This window comes from Colobus angolensis, unplaced genomic scaffold, assembly GCF_000951035.1.
Source record: "Colobus angolensis palliatus isolate OR3802 unplaced genomic scaffold, Cang.pa_1.0 Scaffold169, whole genome shotgun sequence".
Classification (NCBI taxonomy): Eukaryota; Metazoa; Chordata; class Mammalia; order Primates; family Cercopithecidae; genus Colobus; species Colobus angolensis.
Genome location: NW_012114810.1, coordinates 3,477,047 through 3,499,653, shown reverse-complemented (window position 1 = coordinate 3,499,653; position 22,607 = coordinate 3,477,047). Strand labels below are relative to the sequence as shown.

The following is a 22,607-nucleotide window of genomic DNA, read 5'->3' as shown; positions in this document are numbered from 1 at the left end:
GTGATATTTAAATGAGCAATTTTTTAATTGTCCTAAACAGCTAACCACAGTAACAGTAGACTAAATTAGAGATAACATTATATATTTTTTCACAAGAATAAAACATTATATATTTTTTCACACAGAATAAAAATATCTATACACATTAATATTTTGCAAATCAACAAATCAACATACTGCTATTTATTGTTTTTAGATTTTTTTCGTATTATCTGAATTCAGAGGAAAGCTGTAGAGAGTCCAAATAACACAGAAACATCATCCTTTGTTCTAAATTTCTGCTTAGGTTAACTCTCATTTTTATCATGTAAGAATAAATGTCAAGATCAGTCTATCTTATTATTTCTGCACACTTCATTCAAATCATGTATTTGCATTTGCTGTGTCCTACAAACTTCTGGCACATACTTAAAATAAGGATGATATAAAAGGTCTTAAAGAAAAACAAATATCTTTCTCAACCATAAACAACTTGAATTCGATATTTTGCCTCTATCTCTTTGATTAGCCATGGGTTTCTTTACTATTTTGAGTACTCTCTGTAGCCTGTGCTAAATACTTTAAATGCAGTCTCCGATTTAATTTTTTTCTCATGACAATTTAGTGGTAGGTACTATTATTATCACTATGTTCTATTATCTTTATCACCTGTCTACTAATCATCCATTTCTTTCAATTTCATCATATTATGGCCAATGTTATGATTTCTGTCTGGCTGGCTCTTGGATAGTAAACAAACTCATTCCTGATTTTTTTACCCTAGTATGATCTGCCAATTTTGGTGAACGTTTTATTTTTTGAAATTTATTTATTTATTTTTTGAGACAGAGTCTCGCTCTGTCGCCCAAGCTGGAGTGTAGAGGCGTGATGCCAGCTCACTGCAACCTCCACCTTCTGGGTTCAAGCAATTCCTTGCCTCAGCCTCCTGAGTAGCTGGAATTACAGGCCCCTGTAATCACGCCTGGCTAATTTTTGTAATTTTAGTAGAGACTGGGTTTCACCATCTTGGGGAGGCTGGTCTTGAACTCCTGACCTTGTGATCCATCCATGTTGGTCTCCCAAAGTGCCGGGATTTCAGGCATGATCTGCCGTTCCTGGCCTGGTGAATTATTTTATAGATGCATATGGTTATTGCATGTCTGTGGCTTCTGTGTAAGTATGTCAGTTGCTATGAAGATGGAGATCATTGTTGAGGTTTTCTTCAAGAGAGATTTTAGAAGGGATGTCATCAAATGTAGAGCTATAACTACAAAACAACTGCTACTTCCATCCAGCTCCACCTTTAGTGTCTGCCCAAAAATGCTCAAAAAATAAAAAAAGACCATTATCTGACTAATTGAGCAATGGACAGGCTTATCTCTTGTCAGCTTTTCAAAGTAGAATTTTAAGATTCCTTACTCAGTAATAGGTAACATTTGAAGAATACTTTGAAAAGTGAAATAAGAAAATAAACATCATCTGTAATTTCACCAGCCATAAATAATCACATTTAATATATTGTTTCATATGTTTCCTATCTTTTAATAAATGTTGATGAGAATGATATCATGCTTTAAAATGTTTTTAGTATAATTCTAAATGTTTTAAATTATATTAAACAATCTTCCAAAACATTCACCTTAAGGATCTTCAGTATTCTACAATATGTATGTTCTGTAATTTATCAGATTCAGCATGAAAGGACAATGGATGCTTAGCCTTTCATTCAGAAATAAAAGCAGAAGACAGATATGCATGGGGAACTGCAGTTACCCTTTCTCTGAGCATATCAAGAATATTTTACAATAATTTTGTTTCTTTATTTCTTTCATATTTAATTTTAATTCTTTATTTGCCAGCACTATTTTGTTCAGTGGGATGTATAGTATTGAAATGTGAGATAAAATGTTGAATCAAGTATTACACAAAATTAAAAGTGCACGAAGTGAATGGATCTCCATGAAATTATGTTATATGAAACAAAGAGCAATTCTTAAAAGGTTGCATGATGTATAAATTTACTCAAATGTTCTTAAAATAATGAAATCATAGAGATGGAAGAAAAGAGAAATATTTACTAGAGGTAAGTATTTGGGAAAGGAACGGTGGTTATGGCTATAAGTGGGGAGCAGAGAAGTCTTGTGGTAATGGAACAGTTATGTATCTTTATTGTAGTAGTAGGTAGCCAAAGCTACGTATGTGATGTAAATTTCATAGCATTGTAAACACACACACACACAAAAGTGAATATATAATTAATAATATTCAAATATACTTTGTGAATTGTAAAAAAATTAAGTGTTTTTTCTTTCCTGACATCTTTAAATACTAATAATTCATACTTAACGATTCCCTAGAAAATTATGGAGTAGAAGTTATAGGAATGAACTTAAGATTATCAGGCTCTCAAAGAAGATAAAGCTAAGCTCTTTAGACATGCAGATAGATGATAAAGACCCATGGGGTGTGTGTGTGTGTGTGTGTGTGTGTGTGAACTATGCCTTGCTCTATGTCTCAGGGCCTGGATGTCCTAACCTGGGGAAGCTGGGACTGGTAGCTGCCCCTCTTTATGTCATGGCCGCTCTTCATGTAGCTGGTCTATGAGGAACTCTGAGTTTCCAGTTCACCATCTCAACTTGTAAAGCGACCCTGTCTTAATCCTGTCTGAGATGCTGGGGGCACTAGGGCTGCTGCCACTCTGGTACCTGCCATGCTGCCATAAGCAGCCTGTTTGAGAGGGGTGTTCTCAGAAGGGGAGTCTCAGGGCATGATCCAAACTGTATTATCTCACACAGTGATCTCATTTGGCAGCCAATTTTCCAATTTTACATGGCAGAAATCAGACATTTCTCGAAGGATTTGTGTTGTAGATGTGATGTGAGGCTCTGGGGAGCAGCAGGGGACCTACTGAGTGAAATCCCTTTACTCCACCCACTGTACTTGGCATGTGGAAGCATTTGGTGAGAACACTATTTGTAAACACCTGGCCTCAAGGTGCTGACATGATAGTTCTATTTCTGTAGCATCTGGCCAGTGGTGATCTTGGCCAAAAGCCCTTCCTTAGAGACTGGAGCAGTTGTAGATCTGGGAAGCTAACCTGCTTAACTGAGGGATGTGATGCTGGGTTGATTCAGTGCTCTTGCTCTATCTGGAGGATAGCTGGTGAGTGCTCCAAAGAATTTGAGTCACTCCTTTTCCTCTTTTTTCTTATCTTCCTCTTCCTTCTTCTTCTCCAATTATGAAACCACATTCTTGGAAAGCTTCCAGATTATTGGCCCAGATAGGGAAGCTCCAGCAGCATTATTTTAAATGTTTAATATACAATGTTTAGTAAGCCCCACTGATTGCAGGAAGAGTCTTAGAAAGAGGTGACAGACATTCACATTGGCAACATATGTATCGAGTGAACAATGTGTACTAAAATGGACAGATAAGAGGTATACATTGGGGTGTGAGTTGACAGTCTAGTAGGTTGTGGGGCTAGAGGGCTTTGGGAAAAGACAAAAATAACATACAAACAAATAAAATAATACTGTCTTTCAAAGACTGAAACCTGCTTTGAAAGAGAAGTAGAGAAAGTAAACATATAGGATCACACTTAGTTTATATTTTCCCCTAGATTTCAAACTTTAAATCCTCCGACCTTCTCTACTCTGCAAACATTCTTCTAATTATTTACATAAGATACTGTGAGTCTATGCATTTTGTTCTCTATAGGATGTTCACAGGGAAAGATATAGGCATGGTTCAATACATAGATTTAAAATGAATGCTTGTAACTTTGGTTCCCTTCTCTCCGTTTCCTTAATGTGCTAAGAGTACATTTCTATAAATAAAAAGGCAGTAGTACACATCCTTGATAGCAGCAGTAGCAAACGTACTGTGGAGACTGGATCTCACTCCGGTATCTGTCCGGGGACACAAGTGCCTCTATGAGGAGTGTGCAGGACAACTTCAAAGACAAAAGGAATATAGGAAAAATCTAGGGTTCTGTGAGAGAAAGACAGAGGTGGAGCAGAAAATTTCAGGCTTGAACAGAGTCAACAAAAGGCAAGATGTGGTCAGTGCCTTCAAAACCAGAGATAGGTATGATGCTCCTCTGTTTACAATTCCAGGGAGGAGAGTTGACCTGGCTGTGGTCATACAACTTAGCAAAAAAATCTGGGGCCAGAATTCAGGCCTTTGTTAGGTCTGTCTGTCCTTCTGGCACATTGGCAAATTGTACGAGGAAAGCCCAGGTGGAGATGGGTTCATGTTCAACAATATGGCATTTAGCTAAAGTGGATCAGGGCAGGAAGTTTTATGATTTAGGGAAGGTGTTAAACAGGAAGCATTCATTGCCCCCAATCAAGAAAGAGAGCCCTTGACCACCAGTTAGAGAATCTCCCAAGTCCCTCTTTGCCATAAGTCACTGAAACTGAGACCTAAGGCAGGGCCTCCATGAGTCAGGAGCACTTAATCCAGTGGAGTGATTTCAGCACAGGATATTTCCTATTTTGAGTATCCTGCACATGCCAGTCATGGATAAATTTGCATTTCGCTTAAGAAATTGCTGGATCAGCATTGTTTTGGGTAGTTTCACTTCCTGCTGGGTGAGGTAGCAGGCTCTATAAAGAGATCTTCTGCTGCACGGCTCCTAAACCCCTGGTACCTGAGCACCGATCCGCCTTGGAGAACCTGGTGAGTCTGCTTCCTTGAGTTCCTCTCTTCTTTGTGCCCTGAAATGTTGAGTTTAATCTGAATATAGCACATTTGGTGGATCCAGTTCTATGAACGTTGACTTGATGCTACTTAGTGGATGAAAATTTAGGGTTAGGGCACAATGATAGGCTATTTTAGCTTTCTTTTGTTATACAGGTAGGTATCCTTATGGACAGAGAAGTTAAGGGGTAACCTTTGATATGAAGAAGAAAAAAGAACAAGGATTTTTCTTTATTCTCTGTCTTCTAGTGTCCTTTACAAAGGTTTGTGTCTTAGCAGGTGTGAGAGACTACAGTTCTCCCTGAGCAGCTCTTTGCTCTATGACCAAGTCAGCCCACTGGGACTTTATAACAGATAATGATGATAGGAATAGCCTATTAGATTGCCCAGGGTGTCTGAACTTGTGACCACCTTTCTTGAATTGGTTGTTTTCAGGGAAATAACATGCTTGATTCTTCATAACATAGATAATTTATTTGGAAAAATTGTATGAGAAAACACAGGATTTCCCAGGGACAATGAAGCAATTTGTTAAAGCAGAAGCAAGAAACCAGAAAGTCGTGAAAAGGGAATTAAGAATTTAAATAATTTCTTGGAGATTGGATAAATTACATGCCATGGTATTACATAAGCTTTGGCTTCTCTCCCTGGAGGATTTCCTTCCCACAAACACTGTCATATCATTTCTTTCAGATTCTGAAACTCCAGCAGGATGTCTTATCAACAGCAGCAGTGCAAGCAGCCCTGCCAGCCACCTCCTGTGTGTCCCACGCCAAAGTGCCCAGAGCCATGTCCACCCCCGAAGTGCCCTGAGCCCTGCCCACCACCAAAGTGTCCACAGCCCTGCCCACCTCAGCAGTGCCAGCAGAAATATCCTCCTGTGACACCTTCCCCACCCTGCCAGCCAAAGTATCCACCCAAGAGCAAGTAACAGCTTCAGGATTCATCAGGATTATGAAAGGATAAGGATAATTGGCTCACCTCATTCCACAGCTTCACCTGTATCTCCTCATCAAAGCCATCCAGGGATACACGGAAGCTTCTTTCCCCTTAGCCAGTGATCTGCCCATGATGTTCCCTGACAGCAAAAGCTTCCCTTTATGATGCTGCCATACTGCCACTGTCCAGGTGGAGACTTAGAAAGGAAGTCCTCAGCAGTGCCCGTTCCCAGAGCTTTGGAAGAAAGACCAGCAGCTCTGTCCCTGGGAACCATCAGATAATTCTGTTGATGTTTTCTGTGTCTGTCATGAGCCTGGGCATGAGCTTCTACCGCCTGTGCAGTTGTCACTTTCCTTTCACTCCCTGAATAAAGTATCTATGCATATACATTTGTGAATGGATCTTTTGTTTCTTTTCAAATCTGCTTTATTAGCAATATCATGTAATCATTCGGATTTATTTCAATCTTTCTTTGATTCACAGCAGGATCTCACAATTTGGGTCATACCAAAGATTATTCCTGTATCACTTTAAACCCCTTTTATTTTCCTTAATTAGCGTTTGATTGATTTGAGGATGATATTATTCAACTTCTCTGAATGTCAGTCTCTTTACTGCAAAGTAAGCAAAATAACATTTACACCACAAACTAGTCTAAGGCATAAAATTTGATTACTATCTGATATTTGGTTGGCACAATGCCTAACACGTAATTAGCTGTCATTTGGTAGAGTTTTATTTGCGGCAACATATCATCACCGTTTTCACCATCACCATCATCATCATCATCATCATCATCATCATCACTCCTCACTATAAGCACTACCATATTTGTTCCAGCAAGGGAGTGGCTTGGGTGTAACTAACATAGGAAATAAGAAGACTCTCTAATGTTACTTATATTGATTCACAATACTTGCACACATTTACTGCATACATGTGATTTTTTTACATGAATAGAATGTGTAATGATCAAGTCAGGATATCAGGAAATGCCAGGCATTCATCACCTGGAGCATTTATCATTGCTCTTTGTTGGGAACATTTTAATTCTAGCTATTTTGAAGCATACAATACACTGTTGTATACTGTAGTCACCTTCCTCTGCTATCAAATATTAAAACTTACTCATTTTATGTATCTATATGGTTTTACTCATTAACCAGTATTTCTTCATTCTCCAACCCCTGAACACCTTTCCTTGCCTCTGGTATCTATCATTCTACTATTCATCTTTATAGATCAACGTTTGTAGCTCCTGCATATGAGTGAGAACATGCAATATTTGTCTTTCTCTGCTTGATTCATTTTACTTAACATAATGACCTCCAGTTCCATCCATGTTGCTGCCAACGACAGGATTTCATTCTTTCTATTATAATGGAATAGTATTTCATTGTGTGTATATACATATTTTCTTTGTTTATTCACTCATTAACGGATACTTAGGTTATACATCTTTTCTATTGCAAATAGTACTGCAATAACCATGGGAGTTCAGGCATCCTTTTCATGTACTGATTTCTTTTCCTTTGGATGAATACACAGCAGCTGGATTGCTGGATTGAATGGTAGTTCTGTTTTTAGTTTTTTGAGAAATCTTCTTACTGTTTTGCACAGCAAATGTACTAATTTGCATTCCCACCAAGAGTATACAAGGCTTCTTTTTTTCTTTGCACCCTCTCCAGCATAGGTTTTTTTAACCTTTGTTTGAAGTTCAGGGGTACATGTGTAGGTTTGTTATATAGGCAAGCTCATGTCACATATAGGCAATATGGTTATTTTTCCTGATCCTCTCCTTCTCCATACCCTGTGGTAGGTGCCACTGTCTGCTGCTTTGAGGTGTCCCTGTTTTCTCATCATGTAACTCACACTTATAGGCGAGAACATGCGATATTTGGATTTTTGTTCCTGCATTAGTCTGTTAAGGATAATGGTCTCCAACTCCATCTATGTACCTGTATTCCATGGTGTATATGTACCATATCTTCTTTATCTAGTCTATCATTGATGGGCACTTCGTTTAATTCCATGTCTTCACTATTATGAATGGTGCTGCAATGAACATAACACATGCATGTGTCTTTATGATATAGAATGGTTTGTATTCCTTTGGGTATGTGCCAAGTAATGGGATTGCTGGTTGGAATGGTAGTTCTGTTTTTAGTTCTTTGAGTAATTGCCACACTGTTCTCTTCAATAGTTGATCTAATTTACACTCCTACCATCAGTGCATAAACATTCCTTTTTCTACACAACCTTTCTAGCACCTTTTATTTTTGACTTTTTAACAATAGCCATCTGACTGGGGTGAGACAGTCTCCCACTGTGGTTTTGATCTGCATTTCTCTAATGATCAGTGATACTGAGATTTTTTTTTACATGCTTGTGAACCACACATATGTCTTCTTTTTAAAGTGTCTGTTCCTGTCCTTTTTCCACTTTTTAATAGGGCTGTTTTTTTTTTCTTGTGAATTTCTTTACATTCCTTGTAGATACTAGATATTACACCTTTATAATATGCATAGTTTGCAAAAATTTTCTCCCATTCTGTAGGATATTTTGATGGTTTGCAGAAGCTCTTTAGTTTAATTAGATCCTACTTGCCAATTTTTGTTTTTGTTGCAATTGCTTTTGGCATCTTATTCATGAAATCTTTGCCTGTCTTTATGTCCAGACTGGTATTGCTTAGGTTGTCTTTCAAAGTTTTTATGGTTGTGGGTTCTACATTTAAGTCTTTAATCCATCTTGAGTTGATTTTTGTATATGGTGTAAAGAAGGCATCCAGTTTCAATCTTCTGCGTATAGCTAGCCAGTCTTCCCAGCACCATTTATTGAAAAGGGAGCCCTTTCCCCATTGTTTGTTTTTGTCACCTTTTTAGATAATCACATAGTTACAGGTGTGTGATGCTTTATTTCTGGCTTCCCTATTCAGTTGCATTAGTGTGTGTCCGTTTTTGTAAAAGTACCACGCTGTTTTGGTTGCTGTAGACTTGTAGTATAGTTTGAAGTCAGGTAGTGTGATGCCTCTAGTTTTTTTCTTTTTGCTTAGGATTGCCTTGGCTATTTGGGCTCATTTTTGGTTCCATATGAATTTTAAAATAGTTTTTTTTCCTAGTTCTGTGAAGAATGTCATTGGTGGTTTGATAGGAATCACACTGAATCTGTTAATTGGGCAATATGGTCACCTTAATGATATTGATTCTTCCTATTTATGAGCACGGAATGTGCTCCCTACATTTGTGTCATCTCTGATGTTGTTTAGCAATGTTTTGTAGCTCTCTGTGTAGAGATTTTTCACCTCCCTGGTTAGCTGCATTCCTAGGTATTTTCATTATTTTTGCCACTATTGTGAATGGGATTGTTTGTTAATTGGCTCTTGGCCTTGTCTTTTGTTGGTGTATAGGAGTGCTAGTAATTTTTGTGCATTGATTTTGAATTCTGAAACATTGCTGAAGTTTTTTATCAGCTGAAAGAGCTTTTGTTTCGAGACTATAGGGCTTTTTTTTCAGACATAGAATCATGTCATGTGCAAATACAAATAGTTTGACTTTCTGTCTTCCTATTTTGACGCCCTTTCTCTCTTTATCTTCCCTGATTGCTGTGTCCAGGACTTCCCATACTAGGTTGAATAGGAGCAGTGAAAGAGGGCATAATTGTCTTGTGTTAGTATTCAAGGGCAATGCTTCCAGCTTTTTGCCATTCAGTATGATATTGGCTGTGTGTTTTATGTAGATGGCTCTTATTATTTTGAGGTAAGTTTCTTTTGTACCTAGTTTATAGAGAGTTTTTTAATATGAAAGAATTTTGAATTTTATGGATAACCTTTTCTGCATCATATGACTTTTGCCTTTAGTTCTGTTTATGTGATGAATTGCATTTATTGATATGTTTATTGTTGAACCAACCTTACATCCCAGGGATAAAGCCAACTTGATGGTGGTGGGTAAGCTTTTTGATGTGCTGCTGGATTCAGCTTGCCAGTATTTTGTTGAGAACTTTTGCACTGATGTTTATTGAGGATATTGACCTGATGTTTGTGTGTGTGTGTGTGTGTGTGTGTGTGTCCCTGTCAGGTTTTGGTATCAGGATAATGCTGGCCTCATAGAATGAGCTAGGGAGGAGCTCATCCTTCTCAATATTGTGAAATAGTTTTAGCAGGAATATTTATTTAGCAGAAAACAAGAGCAGATACTAGCTCTTGTTTGTATATCTGGTCGCATTCAGCTGTGAATTTGGCTTGTCCTGGGCTTATTTTGATTGGTAGGCCATTTATTACTGTTTCAATTTTGGAGCTCATTACTGGTACTTTCAGGAATTCAAATTCTTCCTAGCTCAGGCTTGGGAGAGTATATGTGTCCAATGATGTATTTGTTTCTTCTAGATTTTCTAGCTTATGTGCATAGAGGTGTTCATAATATTCTGTTAGAGCTATTTGTATTTCTGTGGGGTCAGTGGTAATATCTCCTTTGTCGTTTCTAAATGTGTTTACCAAGATTTTCTCTCTTTTCCTCTTTATATTAGTCTAGTTAGCAGTCTATTTATTTCATTAATTTAAAAAACCCACCTCTTGGATTTGTTGATCTTTTGAATGATTTTTCATGTCTCAGTGTCCTTCAGTTCAAGTCTAATTTTAGGTATTTCTTATTTTCTCCTTGCTTTGGGGTTGGTTTTCTCTTGATTCTCTAGTTGTTTTAGTTGTGATGTCATGTTGCTAAATTGAGACCTTTGTAACTTTTTGATGTGAGCATTTTGTGCTATAAATTTCCCCTTAACACGGCTTTAGCTGTGTTCCAGAGATTCTGGTATGTTGTATCTTTATTCTCATTAGTTTCAAAGATCTTCTTGATTACGGCCTGATGAAATATATGGATTTGATACTGTCATCATGATGTTAGCTGGTTATTTTGCAAACTTATGTATGTGGTTGCTTTATAGAATCACTGTTCTGTATACTTAAGTCTGTTTTTGTAGTGGCTGATAATAGTCTTTCCTTTTTATATTTAGCACTTCCTTCAGGAGCTCTAGTAAGGTATGTCTTGTGGTATCATATTCCTTCAGCATTTGTTTGTCTGAAAAGTATCTTATTTCTCCTTCACTTTTGAAGTTTAGTTTCTAGTTGAAATTCTATGTTGGAATTTCTTTTCTTTAAGAATGCTGAATACTGGCTCCCAATCTCTTCTGGGTTGCATGATTTCTGCTGAGAGGCCTGCTGTTAGTCTGCTGGGTTTCCCTATGTAGGCAACCTGACCTTTCTTTCTAGCTGCTTTTAACATTTTTTTTTCATGTGATCTAGAAAAATCTGATGATTATGTATCTCGGGGGGATGATGTTCTTCTGTAGTATCTTACTAGGGTTCTTTGCATTTTCTGAATTTTATGTCTGTCTGTCTAGCTAGGTTGGGGAAGTTCTCATGGATGATATCCTGAAATATGTTTTCAAGCTGGTTACACTCTCCCTATCTCTTTCAGGGACATCAATGATTCACATATTTTGTTTCTTTAGAAAATACCATTTTTTGAGGTTTTGTTCATTTCTTTTAACTCTTTTTTCTCTATTCTTGTCTGACTGTCTTATTTCAAAAAGTTAGTCTTCGAACTCTGGAATTCTTTTCTCTGCTTGTTCTACTCTATTACTAATACTTGTGATTGCATTAGAATATAACTGACCTGATAGAGCTGAGAAACACACGATAAAATGTATAGTTTCTAGTGTGTTTCTCAGCTCTATCAGGTCAGTTATGTTCTTTTGTATACTGGCTATTTTGTCTGTCAGCTCCTGCATCGTTATATGGTGATTTTTAGCCTTCTTGGATTGGGTTTCAGAATATTCCTGCATTTTATTGATCGTCCTTCTTATCCATATTTTGAATTCCACTTCTAGCATTTTGGCCATCTCAGCCCAGTTCTGAACCATGGCTGGAGAGGTCATGTGGTCATTTGGAGGAAAGAGGCACTCTGGTGTTTTGAGATTTTAGAATTCTTGTATTGCTTCTTTCTTATCTTTGTGTCTTATATTCCTTCAGTCTTTGAAGTTGGTGATGTTTAGATGGATTTTATTTTTTTAATCTCATTTGATAACCTTGAGGTTTTGATTATGGTGTAAGGTCAATTCAGATGACTGGCTTCATTTGTGAAAGATTCTAGGGTCCTAGCACTCAGCTCCCAACTCCTGGACTGCATGCTGTAATTCTGGGGGAACTGTATCAGGCTTGACTTTGTTCTTTGGCTCCCCCAGGTTAGGAATCCAGTGTGGTTTGGAGGCTGAGGTGCTCCCTGACCCCTGGTCACTACACTGTGATGAGTGGTGTCAGCTAAAGTGTTTTGTAGTGTGGGGGCAGGGGGATCCATTCCTGTTTGTATGTGCCAGGAGAAGTGGCAGCATGGCAGGGTGCATACTTTTAGGCTGGGGCAGGGTTCTTGCAGGTGCTAGGGTACTTGCCTCTGTGGGGACATTCACCACAGTGGTGGAAGCAATGTTTCTTGGCAGGGTACAGGGTCCCTGCTGCCGACTGTGTGTGTGTGGTCACACTTGTAGTGTTCTTGGGGTGTGGTGGGTGCAGGTCTGTGTGGTTTCTCTCTGTGCTGTGGACAGGGGTGGTTGTTTGGGGTGCAGGAATTTCCACTGTTTTCAGTGCCTAGTTTCACTCCTATGGCAGTGTTGGCACAAGGGTATACACTGGCATGGGCAGTGCACTGGCAGGGGTGAGGCTTCCTGGTTCTGTGCTTGCCATGGCTCTGTTATTGCAATGGTCATCACCAGGGAGAATGAGCTGACTGTATTCTCACTGCAGCAGTGGCAGGGTAGCACGCACACACTCATATGCACTGGTAGGGAGAGGAAAACAAAACCCATTCATGCACACACATGCCAGTAAAGTGACATGGAGTGTTGCTCTGGGCCCAGGGGAAGCTGCAGTGTGTGGAGTGAGCAGATGGGCTGGTAGGTGACTGTGGGTGGCTGCCCGGCTGGAGTTCTCCGCTTGTCAGCTGTGATCTGTCAGCACAGAGGCTACAATGTGGGTCCCAAGGTCACATGAGTTTGCCCTGCAAGCAGGTACAGCCAGGCTGGCACGACAGGACAGACCAGCTGACCACGGAGTGCTCACGTCAGACTTGCCCCATCTGAAGTGCAAGATTGACCTGCACAGTTCAGGTCCAACAGCTCCCCAAGGGCTAAAGTCTCCTATGCGAGCAAGTTTAGCCTAGGGAGATGGCCATCCCTGGCCCTGCTCCACTACAGACACTCCCCAACCAAACCCTTTGGGCTCCACATCAGCTGGCATGCTGCTCCTGTCACTTCTCTAAGCAGCTCTCCCTGCCAACTGGAGTGTCCCTGGTGGTTGAGGGGGACTCCTCCTGCAAGGATTCCAGAGGCCCATGGCGGGAGTGGGTTGCTCTCTGTGGGTTCAACTCAGCTGTTCTCCTGGAGTCACTGGAGGCCAGGAACCAGTCCTGGTGTATAGTGTCCCTGTGCAGGGCTCCCAACTTTCTCTCTTTTCAGCCTAGCTTCAGGATCTTCTCTTCGATCACTCTCAGTGCCTTCTCTCTGAATATCTGTTAGAAGTGCACCTGTCATCTCGGTCCCTTAGTGGTAGCTGTTCCACCTGACTGCGTCCAGTTGGCCATCTTGCCTGGGGCCACAGGAATTATTTGGTATGCTAAATGTTTTTGAGGCTTTTTTTTGCATCAATATTCATGAGGAATATTGGTCTGTAGTTTTCTTCTAGTGTCTTTGTCTGGCTTTTGTATCAGGATAATGGCGGGCCTCATGGAAAAAGACAGGAAGTAGTCCCTATTTTCAGTTTTCTTTTTTGAAAGGGTTTGAGAAGGTTTGGTATATACTTCTCCAGTAAACCTTTCTGGGTCAACACTTTTTTCTTGTGAAATTTTAGATTAGTGATTCAAATTCTTTACTTATTATATATCTTTTCAAATTTTCTATTTCTTCATGATTTGATTTGGTGGACAGTGTATATCTAAGAGTTTGTTCATTTCCACTGGCTATCTGATAAACTGACAGAACTGTTCATAGTTTCTGCTTAAATTTTTTTTCTATAAAATCAGTAGTAACCTCCTCACTTTCTTTTAGATTTTAGCTATTTGAACGTTATATTGTATTTTTTCTCTGTAGTTAGTCTGTCTAAAGATTTTTCAATTTTATTGACCTTTACAAAGAAATAAAACTTAATTTTATTGATTTTTCTCTATGGTTCGCTTGTACTTTATTAGTATCTCTACTCTAAGCTCGCATTTACTTTTCTGGGGCTTAGTGTCCTTTAGTTTTTGTAGTTTCCTAAGCTGTAACATGAAGTTATTGATCTGAGAGATTTTTCTGTCATGAAAAATGTATGTGGTTATGGCTATAAATTTCCCTGTTAGCACTGCTTTTGCTGCAAACTATAAGTTTTAGTTTGATGTGTTCTGTTGTCAGTAGTCTCAAGTGATTTCTAATTTTCTTTGTGATTTCTTTTTTGACCTGTTGGCCGTTTAAGAATTTGTTGTTTAATTTCCACAAATTTGTGAAATTTCCAGTTTTAATTGGGTTATAGGTTTTTAATTTTATTCTATTGTGATTGGAAAAGTACTTTGTATGATTTTAGCCTTTTAAAATGCATTAACTTGTTTTCTAGCCTATTATGTGGTCTGTACCGGGGAGTGTTCTTCCATTTTCTCTTGAGAAAACTGTTAAGGGGTATCCTGTTCTTTTTGGTTGGAGTGTTCTGTATTTGTCTGTTTGTTCCAATTGGTTTATATATTTAAGTCCTCTATTGTTTTTAACTTCTATCATTCTATCCATTTTTGAGAGGGAAGTATTCGAGTTTTCAACATTTGTTTTAGACCTATCTATTTCTTCTTTTAATTTCTCTCACTGTATCTTCGTATATTTTGGAGTTCTGATGTTCAGTAAATGTATGTTTATAACTTGTATAATTTCTTGGTGAATAAATCTCTTTATCAATATATATGTCCTTTGTAGTATTGTATAACAGTTCTCAAGTTAAAGTTAATGATGTCTAATGTTAGTGTAGCCACGTCTGGTCTCTTTTGGCAAGTTACATGAAATATCTTTTTCTTTCTTATTACTTTCACCTCCTTTGTGTCTTCAGCTGTAAAGTCAGTCTCTTTTAAACAGCAAATAGTTGAATCATTTTTTTTTCTTTTTGATTCAGTTCCCCAGTTTGTGTTGTTGGGGAAGGTTTAATTCATTCACATTTAAAGCAGTTACTGATAAGGGAGGTCTTCCTTCTGCATTCACTCTTTTCTGTATATTGTTTGTCTTTCAACACTTTCTGATTTACGTTTACTTGATTTTTTTGTACTAAAACTATTTTATTGCCTTTTTACTTTTGTGTATACTTGAAAATATTTATTTTGTGATTTTGATTGGGATTATGTATAATATTCTAAAGTTATAGTAATTTAATTTGAATTAACACTATGTAACTGCAATAGCATAGAAAAGTTGACTCACACCCAGCTGGCCAACATGCCGAAACCCTGTCTCTACTAAAAATACAAAAATTAGCTGGGCGTGGTGGCACGTGTCCACCTGTAATTTCTGAAGCACCAGAATCGCTTGAAACCAGGAAGCGGGGATTGCAGTGAGCCAAGATCTTGCCACTGCATTTCAGCCGAGTGAGGCTCTGTCTCAAAAATAAAAATAAAAATAAAAACAAGAAAAGTTCACTCATACAATCTTATCCTCTTTTTATGTTGAGTTCACAAATTACATCTTTATACATTGTGTGTTCACTAACACAGATTTGTAATTAGTTTGTACACATTTGCATTTTAAATCTTGTAGAAAATAAAAGTGGAGTTACAAGCTAAAATTACAATAATGCTGTCTTTTATGTACCTGTATACACTTACCAGAGATTTTTGTGTTCTCATAGTTTCAAATTTCTCTCCAGCACTTTTTTCAACCTCAGAGGCTCTCTATCATTTCTCATACAGAAAATCTAGGAGTAATGAACTGCCTTAAGTTTTGATTTCCAAGAACATTATAATTTTGCCATCATTTTTAAGGACTATTTTGCCAGCTGTAGAATTCTAGGTTGAAAGAATTCTAGGTTTTCTTTACTTTCAATATATCATCCCACTGCCCCCTGATCCTAAAGATTTTTGGTAAGAATTTGGTCAACTATTTATTAATAATCCCTTAGACATGATGATTCACTTCCCTCTTGCTGCTTTCAATATTCTCTCTTTTGATAGTTTAATTATAATGTGTCTCAGTATGGGTGTCATTGAATTAATTTAACTGGGAGTTTTTTATTCTTTTCGGATGTGTAATTTTGCATTTTTCAGAATTTGTATAAATGGAACCATACAGTATGTAGCCTTTGAGACTATTTCTTACGTATCAGCTTCATTTAAAATTCAGCCATGTCTGTGAGTTTTGATAGGTCATTCCATGTTATCACTGTATAGTATTCCATTGCTTGGGTGTGATGCACCCCACTTTATCAATTGAATTATTGAAGGGTATCTTGGTAGATCACAGATCTTGGAGATTATGAATAAAGTTGTTATAATTATTTGAATGCAGGTTATTTTTTGTCAACATATTTTGAAATCTGTTAGATCAATTTTTGAATGTGCTTTTGTTGACTCATATAATAAAATTATGTTTATCTCTTTAAGATTGTGAATTAGTTTTGACTTTTCTCATAATGTTTATGTTTTATTTAGCCTTTCTCCCACTTACAGCAGAATTCAGGTCTCTTGTCTTATACGTTAGAGTTCAAACAGTTTTTTCTCTCCAAATGTTTTCACAATTTTGTCTATGTTTCTTTGTTTTCCTTTTTTAACTTTCTTGGAGGGAAACCATGGCCTATACAAGTTCACTATCTTGAAAAGATTCTTACAAAAAGAAGTGTCTGATTCATTCCATTACTTACCACATATTCTTCTCATTCTCATTTTAACACTAACCATATAGGATTACTTTATATTACTAATAGCTCTTGAAATTATGCTCTTAAGTATACTGATCTAACATATAGAGACAATAAAAGTAGAATATATAGGGTCTATTCACTTTGAGAAGATTAATGCTAAAGAGCTATTCCATTTCTTATAAGGATTTAGCTTAAAATTTAGGTAATTTGCCACCAGAAGGAAAGTGGTATTTAAAGGAGTGATTTCTTTATTATCCTAAACAACTAACTACAGTAACAGCAAACTAAATTGGAGGTAACATTGTATATTTTTTCCACACAGAATGCTAAATCTCTGTAAATGCTATTTGTTTTTACACATGAGCAAATCCACACATTGCTATTTATTGTATTTAGATTTATTTTCTTATATTAACTGAATTCAGAGGAAAGTCTTAGAGAGTCCAAACATTAAGGAACAATTAAAGTACCTGGTTTCTATCCTGTGCTCAAAATCTCTGCTTATGTTAACTCTCATTTTCATCACATAGAATAAGTGTCAAAATCATCCCATCTTATTGTTTCTGCACACTTCATTTAAATCATATATTTACATTTGCTTTGTCCTAAAAACTTCTGGCACACACTTCAATAAGGTAATATAAAAGATCTTAAAGGTGAAGCAAATAACTTTCTCAACCATAAACAACTTGAGCTTGATATCTTGCCTCCATCTTTTTCATTAACAATATGTTACTTTAGCATTTTGAGTCCTATCTGTAGCCTGTGCTAAATACTTTAAGTGCAGTCTCTGCTTTAGTTGTTTTCTCATGACAATTAGCAGTAGGTACTATTATTATCACTATCTTCTATTATCGTTACTACCTGTTCTGCTAATCACCCATTTCTTCCAATTTCATCATATTATGGCCAATTTATGCTTTCCACCCACCTGGCTCTTGGATAGCAGTCAAACTCATTCCTGATTTTTTTACCCTAGTATGATCTCCTAATTTTGGTAAACTGTTTCATAGATAGACATGGCTATGGAGTGTCTATTGCTTCTGTGTGTATATGTCAATGCTATGAGGACGGGAGTTATTATTGGGGTTTTCTTCAAGAAAGATTTTCGTAGTGATGTGGTCAAATGTAGAGCTGTAACAATAAAACAACTGCTACTTACATCCAGTCCCACCTTTAGTGTCTGGCCAAAAATGCTGAAAAGAAGGAAGACCATTTTCTCACTAATTGGACAATGGACAGGCTTGTCTCTGTCAGCTTTTCAAAGTAGAATTTTAAGATTCCTTACTCAATAATAGGTAACATTGGGAGAATATTTTGAAAAGTAAAACCAGAAAATAAACATCATTTATAACTATACCAGCCAAATATAATCACATTTAATACGTTGTTTTACATATTTCCTAACTTTTAATAAATACATGTTAATGAAAATGTTATCATCCTTTTCATAAGTTTTAGTAAAATTTGAATGTTTTAAATAATATTAAATAATCTTTCAAAACATCCTTCTTAATTATCTTCAGAATTCTACCGTATATTTATCTGATACATCAAATTATGGAAAGACAATGGAGACTAAACCTTCCATTCAGAAAAAAAAGCAGAAGGCAGATATGCATGGGGGCTTACAGTTACCATTTCTCTGAGCATAAGAAGAATATTTTGCCTTGATTCTTGTTTCTTTATTTGTTTACATATTTAATTTTAAATCTTCATTTGCTAGCACTATTTGGTTTAGTGGAATGTATCATAGCAAAATGTGAGATAAAATGTTGAATCAAGTATTAGACCAAATAAATTTTTTGTTCTTTCCTGTCATTTTTAAGTACTAATAATTCATACTTAACGATCCCCTAGAAAATTATGGAGTGGAAGTAATAGGAGTGAACCTAAGGCTATTAGACTCTTAAAGAACGTAAAGCTAAGCCCTTTAGACATGAAGATAGATGATAAAGACTCATGAGGTGTGTGTGTCTGTGTGTGTGTGTGTGTGTGTGTGTGTGTGAAGTGTGCCTCGCTCCATGTCTCAGGGCCTGGATGTCCTAACGTGGGGAAACTGTGACTGGTAGCTGTCCCTCTTCATGTTATGGCCATTCCTCATGTAGCTGGTCTGTGAGGAACTGTGAGTTTCCAGTTCTCCACCTCAACTTGTAAAGTGAGCCTGTCTGAGATGCTGGGGGCACAGGGCTGCTGCCACTCTGGTGCCTGCACTGCTGCGATAAGCAGCCTGTTTGAGTGGGGTGTCCTCAGAAGGGGAGTCTCAGGGTGTGACCCAAACTGTGTTGTCTCACACAGTGATCTCATTTGGCAGCGAATTCTTCAATTTTGCGTGGCAGAAATCAGACATTTCTCTATGGATTTATGTTTTAGATGTGATGTGAGGCTCTTGGGGAGTAGTAGGTGATTTATTGAGTAAACGACCTTTACTTTGCCCAGTGAAGTGCTTGGCATGTGTAATAGTCTATAGGAAGCATTTAGTGAGAACACCATTTGTAAACACCTGGCCTCAGGGTGCTGACATGATGGCTCTATTTCTGTAATGTCCTGGGCAGTGGTGATCCTGGCCAAAAGCTCTTCCTTACTGACAGGAGCAACAGCTGTTCTGGGTACCTAACCTACTTAACTGAGGGATGTTATGCTGGCTTGATTCAACACTCCTGCCCTTCCTGGAGCACAGCTGGTGACTGCTCCAGTGACTTTGAGTCTTTCCTCTCTCTCATTCTCCTTTCTTCTTATTCACTTCTAAAACCACATTATTGGAGAGCTTCCTGATTAATGGTCCAGATAAGGAAGCTGTAGCAACATCACTTTAAATGTTTAATATGCAATACTTAGAAAGGCTCACTGATTGCAGGAAGAGTTTTAAAAAGTTGTGAAAGAACAATCACTAAATGCATTGACAACATAGGTGTTAAGTGAAAAATATGTACCAAAATGGACAGATGAGAGGTGTACATTGGGGTATGAGTTGATAATCTAGGAGTTTGCGGGACTAGAAGGTTTATGGAAAAGAAAAAGGAAGAACATGCAAACAAATTAAAAAACACTGAGAAGAATCTAAAGCCTGTTTGGAAATAGAGAGGAAGAATACATATTGGATTACCCTTTGTTTGTATTTTCCCTCAGAGTTAGACTTTAAGTGCTCTGACCTTCCTCACTCTGCAAACCTACTTCTAATTCTTTACATACGATAATGTCTATGCAGCTTGTTCTCTATAGGATGTTCACAGGGAACCATATAGGCATGGTTTCATACATAGATTTTGAGTGAATACTTGTAACTTTGGTTTCCTTCTCTCCATTACCTTTTATAAATAAAAAGGCTGTAGTACACACCCTTGATGGCAGCAAGTAGCAAACGTGCTGGGGAGACTAGATCTTGTTCTCGAATCTGTCCTGGGATGCAAGTGCCTCTACGAATGTGGTGTAGAAGCTACAAATGTGGTATAGAAGACAGCTTCAAAGAGGAAAGGCATATAGGTAAAAATCTGGGGTTTTATGCGAGAAATAGGTGGCAAAGAAAATTTCAGTCTTGAACAGGATCAGCAGATAGCACAATGTGGTCAGCCTGCAAACCCATAGGTAAGTATTATTCTCCTCTGTTTATAATCCCAGGGAGGAGAGGTGACATGCCTGCCGTCATGGAACTTCACAAAGAAAAAGCTTAGCTCAGGCCTTCGTTAGGTCTCTCCTTCCTTCTAGCACATTGACCAATTGTATGAGGAAAGTAGAGGTGGAGTTGGGTTCATGTACAACAATATGGCATTCAGCTAGAGTGGATGAGGACAGAAAGTTTTATGACTCAGCGGGGGTAAGATAGGAAAGGATCATTGTTCCCAATTAAGAAAGAGAGCCCTGGACAACCAGTTAGAGAATCCCCCGATTATCTCTCTGACATAAGTCACTGAAACTGAGATCTAAGGCAGGTCCTCTGTGAGTCATAAGCACTTAACCCACTGGGGAGATCCCAGAACAGGATATTTCCTAGTTTGAGAATCCCTCTCATGCCAGATATGGATACATTTGCATTTTACTTTGAACGTTGCTGGACGAGCCCACTTTTAGGCAGTTCCACTTCCCACTGGGTGGGGCAGCAAGTCCTATAAAGAGGTTCCCGGCTGCATGACTCTTAAACTCCTGGTACTCTAGCACCAACCTGCTTTGGAGAACCTGGTGAGTGTGAGTCCTTAAGTTCCTCAGTTCTTTGTGCCCTGAAACGTTGAATTTAATCTGAAAACAGCAAGTTTTGTTGATACAATTCTGTGACCATGGGTTTGATGTTACTTAGTAGATGGAAATTTAGAATTAGAGTACGGTGATATGCTATTTTAGCTGTTTCTCGTATACAGTTAGGTGTCCATATGGACAGAGAATTTAATAGGAAAGCTTTGAATTGAAGAAGAAAAAAGAACAAAGTATTTTTTCCCCATGTTTTCCTGGTGTCTTTTTCAAAGGTTTGTGTCTTAACAGGTGCCAAGAGCCTACAATCCTTCCCAAACAGCCCTTTGTTCTGTGCTCAAATCAACCCACTGGGACTTTACTACAGATAATGATAATAGAAATGGCTTGTGAGATTGCTTATGGTATCTGAACTTGTCACTGCCTTTCCTAAAGATGTTATTTTCACAGAGATGACATGCTTGGTTCATTACTACAGAGATATTTTCCTTGGAAAAATTGTATGAGAAAACACCAGATTTCCCAGGGCCAAGGAAGCAATTTGCTAAAGTGGAAGAGAGAAATGAGGGAGTCTTGAAAAGGCGGTTAAGAGTTTAAATAATTTCTTGGAGAGGGAGCAATAATATTTCATGGTATTACATAAGCATTGGCTTCTCTCTCTGGAGGAGTCCCTTCCCATGAACACTGTCATATCATTTTTTTCAGATTCTGAGACTCCAGCAGGATGTCTTATCAACAGCAGCAGTGCAAGCAGCCCTGCCAGCCACCTCCTGTGTGCCCCACGCCAAAGTGCCCAGAGCCATGTCCACCCCCGAAGTGCCCTGAGCCCTGCCCACCACCAAAGTGTCCACAGCCCTGCCCACCTCAGCAGTGCCAGCAGAAATGTCCTCCTGTGACGCCTTCCCCACCCTGCCAGCCAAAGTATCCACCCAAGAGCAAGTAACAGCTCCAGGATTCATCAGGATCATGAAAGGATAAGGATATTTGGCTCACCTCGTTCCACAGCTCCACCTGCATCTTCTCACCAAAACCTTCCATGGATGCACAGGGAGCTTCTTTCTCCTTAACCTGTGACCTGCCTGTGATGATCCGTGACAGCGAAAGGTTTCCTTTTTGAGGTTGCCCATACTGCCACTGTCCAGGTGGAGCTGAGAAAAGGAAGTCCTGGGCTGTGCCAGCTCCCAGAGCTTCAGAAGAAAGAGCAACAGCTCTCACCCTGGGAACCATCAGAGAATTTTGTTGATGTTTTCTGTGTCTGTCTGTCCCCTGGGCATGAGCTTCAACCACCTGTGCAGTTGTCACTTTCCTTTCACTCCCTGAATAAACTATCTATGCATAATATTTGTGAATGAATGTTTTGTTTCCTTCAAATCTGCTTTATTAGTAATATTATATGATCATTTGGATTTAGTTCTACCTTTCTCTTATCCCCAGGACCAGGATTTCACAATTATTGTTATCTGAATTTTGGGTCATATCAATGATTATTTTTATATCATTCTAAACCCCTTTTATTTTCCTTAATTAGTGTTTGATTGATTTGAAGAACAAATCAATCAGAATTTTAATCTCTTCATTCCAAAATGTGGAAAATAATATTTATATCACAAACTTATCTTGGGCATAAAATGGAATTAATATCAGGAATTCGGTTGACATAATTCCTGACATATATCATTACTACTCATTTGATAGTAGTCTATTAGCAGCAATACATCATCATGAAAACAGAACTACCATTTGACCCAGCAATTTCACTGTTGGGTATATACCCGAAGGAATATAAATTGTTCTACCATAAAGACACATGCAAGTGTATATTTATCGCAGCCATATTCACTATAGCAAAGACATAGAATCAACCTAAATGCCCATCGGTAGTAGAGTGGACTTAAAAAAG

At 38.1% G+C, this 22,607-nt stretch overlaps 2 protein-coding genes across 5 annotated transcripts in view; both read left to right on the top strand.

The window, feature by feature from the left end:
• Window positions 1-6,004, top strand: part of LOC105508922 (small proline-rich protein 2B) — a 19,710-nt gene extending 13,706 nt beyond the window's left edge. Inside the window, exons 1-2 of one of the 2 annotated variants that reach the window (XM_011937948.1) lie at window positions 4,618-4,659; window positions 5,374-6,004. In XM_011937948.1, the coding sequence (XP_011793338.1) occupies window positions 5,393-5,611 (219 nt within the window). In that variant the 5' untranslated portion in view covers window positions 4,618-4,659; window positions 5,374-5,392 and the 3' untranslated portion in view covers window positions 5,612-6,004. Of the gene's footprint in view, window positions 1-4,617; window positions 4,660-5,373 lie in introns of those variants that run through there. The other variant, XM_011937947.1, reaches the window with a different exon arrangement.
• A 13,847-nt stretch (window positions 6,005-19,851) lies between these two features.
• Window positions 19,852-22,046, top strand: LOC105508920 (small proline-rich protein 2E). 3 transcript variants are annotated; one of them, XM_011937944.1, is made up of 3 exons: window positions 19,852-20,008; window positions 20,999-21,111; window positions 21,413-22,046. In XM_011937944.1, the coding sequence occupies exons 1-3, from the start codon at window positions 19,968-19,970 to the stop codon at window positions 21,601-21,603; spliced, it is 345 nt and encodes a 114-aa protein (XP_011793334.1). In that variant the 5' UTR covers window positions 19,852-19,967; the 3' UTR covers window positions 21,604-22,046. The 3 variants fall into 3 exon arrangements, with proteins under 3 accessions (XP_011793334.1, XP_011793335.1, XP_011793336.1); XM_011937945.1 differs by lacking the exons at window positions 19,852-20,008; window positions 20,999-21,111 and adding an exon at window positions 20,635-20,701; XM_011937946.1 differs by lacking the exons at window positions 19,852-20,008; window positions 20,999-21,111 and adding an exon at window positions 20,662-20,705.
• Window positions 22,047-22,607: the final 561 nt, after the last annotated feature.

What these genes read in the sequence shown, in the direction of transcription:
- LOC105508920 (XM_011937944.1), top strand. Translation starts at nt 19,968, where the DNA reads ATGTGGTATAGAAGACAGCTTCAAAGAGGAAAGGCATATAG. An exon ending in CAAAGAGGAAAGGCATATAG is followed by an intron (nt 20,009 to 20,998) that starts GTAAAAATCTGG and finishes GTGTCTTAACAG; the next exon opens with GTGCCAAGAGCCTACAATCC. An exon ending in GGCTTGTGAGATTGCTTATG is followed by an intron (nt 21,112 to 21,412) that starts GTATCTGAACTT and finishes CATTTTTTTCAG; the next exon opens with ATTCTGAGACTCCAGCAGGA.